Below are 10102 nucleotides of genomic sequence, written 5' to 3'. Positions count from 1 at the left end.
AATAAATAAATAAATAAATAAATAAATAAATAAATAAATAAATAAATATTAAAAAAAATCTTGCAGTGAGGCAGAAGTGGTACTGGTCTAAACTAGGGGCATAAGACAAGTGTGCACTGGGCTTACACTAGTCAACAGTAGAAAATGAGGCCGGCTAAAAGGGGCAGTCCTGACACTAAGTAGAAATGTCAGTCTTCTAAAAATTTTCAAAATTATCTCTATGGGGTCTTATTTATAGCAACTATCATACAAATGAGCACTGTTGTCATACAGTACCTTTAATCCTTACCAATGACGCTGTGATCGTGTAATATATGTGGTTATATGTATAACGTATACATATATATGCACGTTAGAACATAAACACATAAATGTTACACACATACACATGAGAACGATATCTTAAAAAGTTTGCGAGCTGAACATAAAACCCAACCAGGCCCACTAGACTCCAGAGTTCAATCCTAATCAACTAGTAGCACAGCACTTAAAACGTGCATCCCTTTTATTGCTGCCATCACCAATGAATTCTGGTTACTGTCCCTGGTCATCCTGGTCTTAAGTGGGATGTACTTGACAGTACAACAGGCAGTGCCAGTAATACCCAGGAGGTGCTGGTGCTGTCTAACGCAAGGAGAAAGCCAACTTCCTAGAATATGAAGCACAGAAAATTACCTGGCATGGAAGCCTGGACAGCCAAACCAAACAGGCAGGGTACAGCTGTCTCGTGGAAATACCAGTAGCTCTCAGGGTCCTGCTGGCATTTTTCTGCCACTTGCTGGAGACTTTGACAGATAGCAGTAATTTCACTGGGTTCTGTAACCATATTCCCTGTGTGGAGAGAAAAGTCATATTCTTTCTTTTTTTTTTTAAAATATTTATTTATTTATTTATTTATTTATTTATTTATTTATTTATTTATTATGTATACAATATTCTGTCTACGTGTATGCCTGCAGGCCAGAAGAGGGCACCAGACCCCATTACAGATGGTTGTGAGCCACCATGTGGTTGCTGGGAATTGAACTCAGGACCTTTGGAAAAGCAGGCAGTGCTCTTAACCACTGAGCCATCTCTCCAGCCCAAAAGTCATATTCTTTATAGGGTTTTTCTCTCAAGCACTTCCAGGTATTTTCTTTAAAAAAAAAAAAAAAAATGCCTATAGGTGTTTTGCCTGTACATCTGTCCATATAGCACATGCATGCTTAGTGCCCACAGAAGCCGGAAGAGGACATCAGGGTTCCTTTTGACTGGCGTGAGCTACCACGTGGGTGCTGGGAATTGAATCAAGGTCCTCTGGAAGGGTCATCCAAGGACAATCTTGCATTTCTGATCTTCCTGCATTTACCTCCTAGTGTTGGTTTACAGGCAGGTAAGATAATGCCTAATTTGATGCAGGGCTGTAGATGCCAACTAGTATTTCATACACCCTAGGTAAGTGCTCTATCAACTAAGCTATATCCCCAGCTCACGGTGCAACTTTTGTACATACAGATAAAATAACAGGATCTCTAAAAAAAGAATTCCTGAGTCAAAGAACATGTATATGTGTAATTCAAGAAGAATAGTTCATTCACTGTTTAAAGATAATGAGATTGACTGGGTTAGACTGAGCTTTTTCTTTCTTTCATTTCATTTATTTTTAAGTTTACCATGTCCACAAGAAATAAAAATATTTCACGTTTCAAATATTGGGTGCCAGAGTCTAGAAAGAAAATGAAAGTGAGAACAGAGAGAGGGCATATTGCATGCCATGCTGGATCGGAAGAGCTTTTGGTGGGTGTGTGCACATGGATAGTTGTGGGTGTCTTCTGTGGTCACAGCCCACTTTATTTTTGAGCGAGGATCTTCCTGTCTCTAACTCCTCAGAGTTGAGATTAAGGCCAGTGTGCCTGGCTTCTTATGTAGGTGCCAGGATAGAACCTTAGGTCTTTGTGCTTGTGAGGCAAGCACTTTACTGACCAAACCATCTCCCCAGGCCCAGGAGGCATGGCCCCTAATGCTCAACAGGGGAACTATGGATGACAAGTTTCTTGAATATTGCAAAGTACCTAGTAGACATAACTCTGAACACTTCTGAGACACAAAATGGGCAGATATCTAAGTTCATAGATACATCACTTTTTTTCTTCTGGTGTAAGTGTATAGAAATGTCATCCTGTACAATCATAAATATATAATCCACGTACTGTATTACTATTCTAATATTATTATAGTTACTAGGTATTGATTTTTAAAGAGCTTACCATGCCACTGCTATGTATAACAACTACAATTACAACTTTACAGTCCCTAGCCCAAGGTTCCATTTAGCCCTGCCCCTTGTTGGTAACTGGTAGCTACCTTTGTTTGCTTGACAGAGATGCTGCAGCAGCAGAGGCAGTGTCTCCTTGACAATGCTGGGATGTGTTGAAATGGCTGACAAAGCTTGCAGACAGTAGAAATGCCGAGAACTTTTCATGAGACCATCTTCTCTAGCCACATCTGACTCACCTAAAGCAATTGGTGAGGTAAGTTTTCACTGTGTGATGGTGTAAAGGCCTTCTTCAGAAAGCCCCGCTGGCAAGGGGTGGGCCACGGATTAGCACATATACCTTTATGTAGCTCCTTAGCAAGCTTGGGTAGCAGGTGGCTGCTGAAGGCTCCAGGATAGAGTGTGGTCAGGGTTCCAGATGCCTCCAGTGCTGCCACCCGACTGGAGACAAAGAAGAGTATTAGCTGAGCCTCGGCCCATCATTCTTTTCCCAAGGCCCGCCAACAGGAAGAATGGGCTCTCATGGCTACCTTGCTGAAAAGCAAGACCCAAGTCCTACAAAACATAATTGGATAAGTCTTCTTTTATGTGTGTGTGTGTATAGTTTTGTTTTGTTTTTTTCAAGACAGGGTTTTCTGTGTAGCCCTAGCTGTCTTGGAAGTCACTATGTAGACCAGGTTGAGCACAAACTTATAGAGACTTGCCTGCCTCTGCCTTCCAAGTGCTGGAATTAAAGGTGTGTGCCACCACTGCCTGGCTGGATAGGTCTTCTAATGACCAAGAAGAGAGAGTAGTCCTACATCTTTCCAAGCACTCAGTAACAGTAATAACAGAGCATAGAACTCTGGCTCTTGCTGCAGCAGCTGCTGCTGACAAAAAAAAAAAAAAAAAAAAAAAAAAAAAAAAAGGCAGGAAAAAACATTGCTCTTCCTCACTGCTTTAGATTCTCACCAACTCTGGGAATCTTCCTCCAGGAAGCTCAGTCGGTACAGGTGACCTATTGCCAGCTCCAAGTCCCCAGAAGACAGAAGATCTGTATTTACAAAGAACACAAGCTTCAGCTTTCCTTCCTTGCAGCTACAATCCCTCTGAGAAATCCTATCAGAAATTCACATCATCTAGAGCTGCAATGATAATGAGGAAACCACTGCTCTTCACTTAAGACAGATAACACAAGAAGGGATCAATACACTCCCTTATCTTTTCTCATTCAAGACATACCTGGCTGAGAACCTAAAACTGTGAGTGTCCGGATGCCAACAAGCTGAAGCTGGGTGCTGGGGTCTGTTAGAGCCATGAATATCAATGAGCACAGCTGGTCCTTGAAGCTAGTCAGAGGCCTTTCATCTAGGAAAAATAGAGGCCAGGTCAGAGAGCTTATGGCCTATCCCTGTCTGCAGTGCTACAGACAACATGGGGCAGATTTTAAGAACTCAAACCACTAGACTTCTAGGACACACACTGGAAAATGACAATTCCTTCAGTATAGTCTTGTACTGCAATCTCTGAACAGGTCCACTCCTCTTGACTACTCTGTAGCACACTGCTGCAATATTCCTGGGCAATAGGGCTCAGCAACTGCCCAGGGTAACTCAACTACAAAGTGACCTCACCTTTCTCTTCATAGTTCCATTTCTGCTGTAGCTTTAAGAAACCCAGGAGCATTTCAAGGATTGTCCGTCGCTGGTTGCTCTGTAATGTTTCAACGAGTACTGGGGTCAAAGAATATTTTCAAGTACTTCAGTCCTGATCCTCTAAGGATTAACCTTCTATTTAAGACTGAGACTATGTGAGAGGAAATAAGGAACAAGAAGCAAACAGGAGCAAACCCAGATCTATCTGGGCCCAAACCAGAGCTTCAGTCTCTAAGAAAGGAACCACAGCGCCAGTTCCCACCTGTCCCTTACCTGACTGTGCTTGTGGAACTGTTCCAGGAGCAAGGGAAGCACGTTGCGGGTGATGTGCTCACAGGCCCGGGCAGATGCACCTGCAGCAGCCTGCAACAGCTTGGCACTAGGCCACACCAGTTTCATATCTGGTTCACATAGATGATGCCTGCAGTCTAGAGAGGCAGCAATCACAGACCTGAGGAGTAGGTCAAATACTGCCTGATTCCCCATTATCCATAGAGACTGCTCACTGACACTTGGAATTGTTTGCTACGTTATCATCTAATTGTCTTCGATACAATGTAGGGCCGCAGTCCCCTAATCACTGAACATGTGGGAGACACCCATAAAGGGTCACTGGCCCTAAAGGAATACTAGCTCTAAGGTGCTCACTCCCTTTGCTGGCTCCAGGTTCCCATTACCCTGTAGAATGGTGCCGAGGAAGGAGTCAAGGAGGTCCTCAGCATCAGCCCTCAGCACAGAGGAAGACAAACATGCAGTCAGGGAATGGAGGGCTGCCAGGCCCTCTGCCTCTACTCGCTCACTTGCCGTCTGGAACACCTGTCAGGAAGGGATCCCGTGGCTACTAAGGTAAGCTTATACAAGATGAGGTCCCACCCAACCACTGCCTTTTTAAATTTTTTCCCCTTGGGGTCAGAAATATACGTTTGAGAAAGTTTGGGGCACAGCAATGATAGCTAAAACTCCCAACCTAGTATCTTCTTTCTTGGTTATATGTTCAACAAGTCTTTGTCTCACTAGGAATGACACATACAGTTTGTAGAAACAGGTTACCAACTCTGAAGAGAGGTGATCGTAAGCCTTATTTTACGTCTTTTTTTTCTACCTTTACATTCAGATGGTGCCAGAAACACCATAATCTATGTTCCTTGCAATGAGAGGTCAAGAAGTAGGTGTTGTACAAAGGTGGTCATGTACAATCACCAAGCAGGTAGCCCTCATAAGGTAACTGTCTCCGTTGCCATTCAACTGAAGTCTATCTATCCCCTTGCTTGTTCACTGAAATAAGAAACACAGCACCTTGACCCTGGGAAGATAGGGAAGAGGACAGAGAAGGGCTATTTCCTCTCGTCCCTGACACCTGTCAGTTAACAGCAGTGAGATTATTTAACTAACACTCACCTCTCTGCGGATAGAAGCCCAAAGGCTCGGGAGGAAGTCCTTTAGTTCCTTTTGTCCATATACAGCACAGCAAGCATTCTGCCAAGAGAATGGCAGGCATCAGGAAGCTCACACTCAAGATGCTCTGGGATACATGGTGAACTCTAGCAGGAAAACCTTCAAGGCATCCTAACAGTCATACCCAGGGCACAGAAAAGAGCTTACTCTGACTCTTAAGAGCTTAAGGCTGACAGAGCCCATGGATATATGAAGTTCTGGGTTTAATTTCTAACACACCTTCCCCTAAAACAAAGTCTGGAGTGGCAACGCACAACTAATCTCAGTACCTGGGAGGTGAAGGTAAAAAGATCAGGACCAGAGTAGGCTAAGAGACCCTTTCTCAAAAATCCAAAAAACAAAAACAAAACAAACAAAAAAAGACAACAAAAAGATGAGCACTGACCAGTTCTTGGTTACACAGAGTAAAACAATATGAATGCTACTGGGCTTAGACCAACCAAAGAAGCCCAAATATGGGCCCATGAAGTACATGAACTAATTGGCCTCCAGCTGTCCAAGAAACTCTATTTTTAGTGCCACTAACTTCTGTAAGGATGGCTGGATCCTACTCACCAGAGTTTGCAGAGAATCCAGCTTGGCACTTAAAATCTCAGAATCCACTTTTTCAATCAGCAGAGGCAGCAAGAACTGTAAGAAAGAAGGAAAAACTTCAGCCTGAGATAGCATCTTAGCCATCAGGACCAACAACCATGTTCGTATTGTCATCAGTCCTAAGAGACAGTTGCCACATCAAGAAGTGAGATGCAGGCCAGGAGTTACAACTGTAAGCTAACTTTCCTGCCATGCTGTGGTACCTGGGAAACAGGCACATTAGCGAAGTTGAAAGACATCAAGTACAATGCCTACAAAAGAGATTAGTATTTTAGGAGATAAGATGGTGAAGTTTTGATGCTGAAAGTCTGAAAATGCTTGGCATATGCTAAAATGTAGGAGTATTCTTTCTCCCCATGTTTTTACTTTAAAAAAACACCTTGTTTCTATTATTTTATATGTTTGAGTGTTTGCCTGCATGAATGCCTGTGTACCACATGCATGCCTGGTACCATGTAGGTAATGGATCATCTGAAAATAAGAGTGAGTGATAAATGGTTGTGAGCCACCATGTGGGTGCTGGGAATCAAACCCAGGTTCTCTGGAAGAGCAGCGTGTGTTCTCAACTGCTGAGCCCTTTGTCTAACCCTCCTGCTGCTCCCCATTCAGAGCCTTCTCTGGTCAGAGACTACCTTCACCTAGACCAGACTCACCTCAGCAAAACGTGGTGTAGAAGCCAGCACAGCACGGAGACTCAGGATGAGATCATCTCTCTGGATGCCATAGGGATCATTAGGTGGCTGAAAATGGAAAGGAACCATGGAACACCTTAGCCCTTAATCTGAACCTAGCAAGCCTGCAGAACAGGTGACACTTAGACCCAATCTAGCAGAATCATACATTATGCGGTCCCAGCAAGAAGACATGCTCACTCTTACATATTTTTGTCTTTTAGGCATTACTTTATTTTTCTGTTTCTTGAGACAGGGTCTTTCTTTTAGCCCTAGCTGTCCTGGAACTATGTAGACAATGTTGGCATTAACTCAGATATGTCTGCTTCTGTCTCTCAAGTGTAGGGATTTAAGTCGTGGATTGGGTGGTGACACACAGCAAGGCGTTTATTTTTTACAGTATTAAACATCTTTTTCCATAAGATCTCACATAGGCTAACTTGAAACACTCTATGTAGCCAATGCCGGCCTTGATCTTCTGATTGTCTTGCACCTACCTCTTAAGAGTCAGAGTCATAGGTGTGTGTCATCAAACTTGTATTCAGTGCTGGAATTGAACCCAGGACTTTGGGATGCTAAGCAAGCACTCTATTACCAAGATACATACATTGTCTGCTACATTAAAAATATTTTTAGGCAGGAGTGGTGGCACACACCTTTAATCCCAGTGCTCAGGAGAAAGAGATGGGAGGATCTCTGTCAGTTTGAGGCCAGTCTGGTCTACACAGCAAGTTCCAAGACTGGCTCCACAGCTACTGAGAAACCTTGTCTCAAAAACCAATCAAACAAACAAAAAACCAGATCTTTGATTTTTTCTTTACTCCTCTGGAAACTGCACCAAAAATACAGTAAAGTGTTTCTAATTTTAAAAGTCATAAAGCAGAATGTTGAAGATAACCAGGTAAGAGATACATAAAGTAATTCTAGATACAAGGCAGATGGTAAGAAAATGACTCCCACATCTAAGATGAAAGAACTCTAGGTAGACCTGGGGGTATCTGAATAACTAATTCCCCCATTGCACACTCCCTGAAAGGCGTGGAATGGGCAATTCTAAGGGACAGTGAATTGGGAATGGGATAGAAAAACAACAATCTGAGGTCCTACATAGTCTTCTTATTCTTCCTTAATCATAGCAGATCCCTGAGGTTTAATTTTCTTGACTGAATAGGTGCAGTAGAGGGCCTCAGTGCTGCACCAGGAGGTCAAAGTGATATGGTACCAGTATTGATATTCCAGCTCTCTTCTGCTAGGCAGACATAGGTCTTTTTCTAGATGATTAGCCAAGTAAGATTATTTTGGGAATTTCCCAGGCTATCCATGTAAGTTACTCTAAAATGGGGCTAAGTAGGGTGGTGGTGGTGGTGGAGCACGCCTTTAATCTCAGCACTCAAAAGGCAGAGGCAAGTGGATCTCTGTGAGTTCGGGACAGCCTGGACTACAAAGCAAGATATAGGACATCTAGGACCCTGTCTCAGAGGTCAAAACCTTTCAATTTGGAGAAATTTAAGACACAGAATATAAATGGGTATGAAAAACTGGATTTTTAAAGAATTTTATGTGCATTTGGTATTTGACCTGCATGTATGTATAAAATGGGGGTGTAAAAACGGTTTTTTTTTTTAAATTATTTTATGTCCATTTGGTGTTTGACCTGCATGTATATCTGTGAAGGTGTTGGATCCTCTGAAACTGGAATTACAAACAGCAGTGAGCTATCATGTGGGTGTTGGGAATTGAACCTCTGGAAGGGCAGCCAGTGCTTGTAATGGCTGAGCCATATCGCCAATCCAAAACAGGGTATTTTAAGACAGAATGTTTACAGAGAGATGAAACACTCCATCCTCCAAGCAAGCTAGCTGAGACATGAAACAAACAACTAAAATAGCTTCAACAGTCCCTGAAAAATTGACCAGATCCACTAGAACCCTCCCTTCCCAAGTATATATAAGCAGTAAAAATTGTTCTGAGACAGTCTCAGAGGAGCCAAGCAGAAGAAACAAAGACCAGCTAAGCTTCCTAGAAGAGGCTAATCCCAACTTTTGAAAAGAACACATTTTCAGCTCGCTGAACTACCTGCAGGGGGTGCAGTGTGCACCAAGTTTTGTTTTGTTTTGTTTTGTTTTTGAGTTGCCTTTGGTGATACAGTTACCTTGAGCCATTTCTGTTCCTGTAAGAAACTCTTCAACCATATTCCTGTTATAACCCCAATAAAATTAATTACTTCAACAAATTAAGACTTTGGTGGTATCTATACTCTGGTCTATTGCCTGTTCCCTACCTGGGGTGAACAGACACTTGTTCTTATCTTCCAAAAACAGTGTTTCAGTATAAGTATTCACACAAATAAATGTAATAAAAAAGATTTAAGGGCTGGGGAGATGGCTAATGTGTAAGAGCAAATAACGTTCTCACAAAGAGCCTGAAAGGTTCTTAGCACCCACATCAGGCTGCTCAAAAGTACCTATAATTGTGCCTCCAGGGAACCCGATATCCTCTTCTGGCATTTGTGGGGAACCTGCACAAATAAGGTATAGACTTACTCAGACACACACCATAAATTTAAAAAAAAAAAAAAAAACCTTTAATTTTTTTTTAAAAGTGACATTATTATTTTTGAGAGATACTGCAGTGGTTTGAAAGAAAATGGCCCCCAAAGGGAGTGACACTATTAGGTGTGGCTTTCTTGGAATATGTGTGATCTTCTGACAATATGTCACTGTGGAGATGGGTTTTGATGTCTCCTATGCTCAAGCTACTCCCAGTAAGACAGTCTACTTCCTACTGTCTGTATATCAACATGTAGCAGCTCCTTCTCCAGCACCATGTCTCCCTGCACACCACCATGATGATGGACTGACCCTGAGCTGTAAGCAAACCACCACAATTCAATGCTTTCCTTTATAAGAGTTGCCATGGTCATGGTGTTTCTTCACAGCAGTAGAAACCCTAAGAGAGAAGTTGGGACCAGGAACCGGGGTATTGCTGTGATAGTTTAGACCACGCTTTTGTTTGAAGAAGTATGGACTTTGGGAATTGCGTTAGGAAAGCAGGAGAATGTTAAGCACTGCTTAACTGGCCATACTAGTAGGAATATGGAAGACAGTGGTGCAGAGTGATTTGAATGGTGGGGTGCTGACTCAAGAGGTTTCAAAGGAGAAGATTATTATGTGGTCTATGGACCAGTCTTGTCCTATTTTGGTGAAGAATGTGGCTGCTTTTTGCCCTTGTCTGAAAAGTCTGTCTTGGGCTAAAGTGAAGAGTTTTGGATTAATTTCCTTGGCAGAGGAAATCTCATAATAGCCCTCAGGGCAAGAGCCCACCCAGCTATAAATTTCCAACTAGTAAAAAGGAACTAAAGAAAAGCTTTAATTTTAGAGTTGGGTGTGGTGGCGCATGCCTTTAATCCCAGAACTCAGGTGGCAGAGGCTGACACTTCTCTGAGTTTAAGGCCAGCCTGGTCTAAAGAGCAAGTTCAAGGACAGCTAAATTTA

The 10102-nt window shown here is 42.6% G+C and overlaps 1 protein-coding gene across 5 annotated transcripts in view; it reads right to left on the bottom strand.

Moving 5' to 3' along the window:
• The window catches only part of Mms19 (MMS19 homolog, cytosolic iron-sulfur assembly component), a 37416-nt gene that overhangs the window by 7731 nt on the left and 19583 nt on the right, over positions 1 to 10102 (bottom strand). For all 5 annotated transcript variants that reach the window (XM_050144276.1, XM_050144285.1, XM_050144293.1 and 2 more), the window contains 11 exons: positions 6591 to 6677; positions 5899 to 5973; positions 5287 to 5364; positions 4566 to 4704; positions 4162 to 4316; positions 3868 to 3946; positions 3476 to 3601; positions 3206 to 3287; positions 2595 to 2695; positions 2344 to 2493; positions 676 to 831 (listed from right to left, as the gene is read on the bottom strand). In XM_050144276.1, coding sequence (XP_050000233.1) covers positions 676 to 831; positions 2344 to 2493; positions 2595 to 2695; positions 3206 to 3287; positions 3476 to 3601; positions 3868 to 3946; positions 4162 to 4316; positions 4566 to 4704; positions 5287 to 5364; positions 5899 to 5973; positions 6591 to 6677 — 1228 coding nt within the window. The remainder of the gene's footprint in view (positions 1 to 675; positions 832 to 2343; positions 2494 to 2594; positions 2696 to 3205; positions 3288 to 3475; positions 3602 to 3867; positions 3947 to 4161; positions 4317 to 4565; positions 4705 to 5286; positions 5365 to 5898; positions 5974 to 6590; positions 6678 to 10102) is intronic.

Source organism: Alexandromys fortis, unplaced genomic scaffold (assembly GCF_014885135.2).
Source record: "Alexandromys fortis isolate MF-2015 unplaced genomic scaffold, M_Fortis_MF-2015_v1.1 scaffold_16, whole genome shotgun sequence".
In the NCBI taxonomy this organism is placed as follows: domain Eukaryota; kingdom Metazoa; phylum Chordata; class Mammalia; order Rodentia; family Cricetidae; genus Alexandromys; species Alexandromys fortis.
The sequence above is the reverse complement of the archived record's forward strand: the minus strand, read 5'-3'. Positions and strand labels throughout refer to the sequence as shown.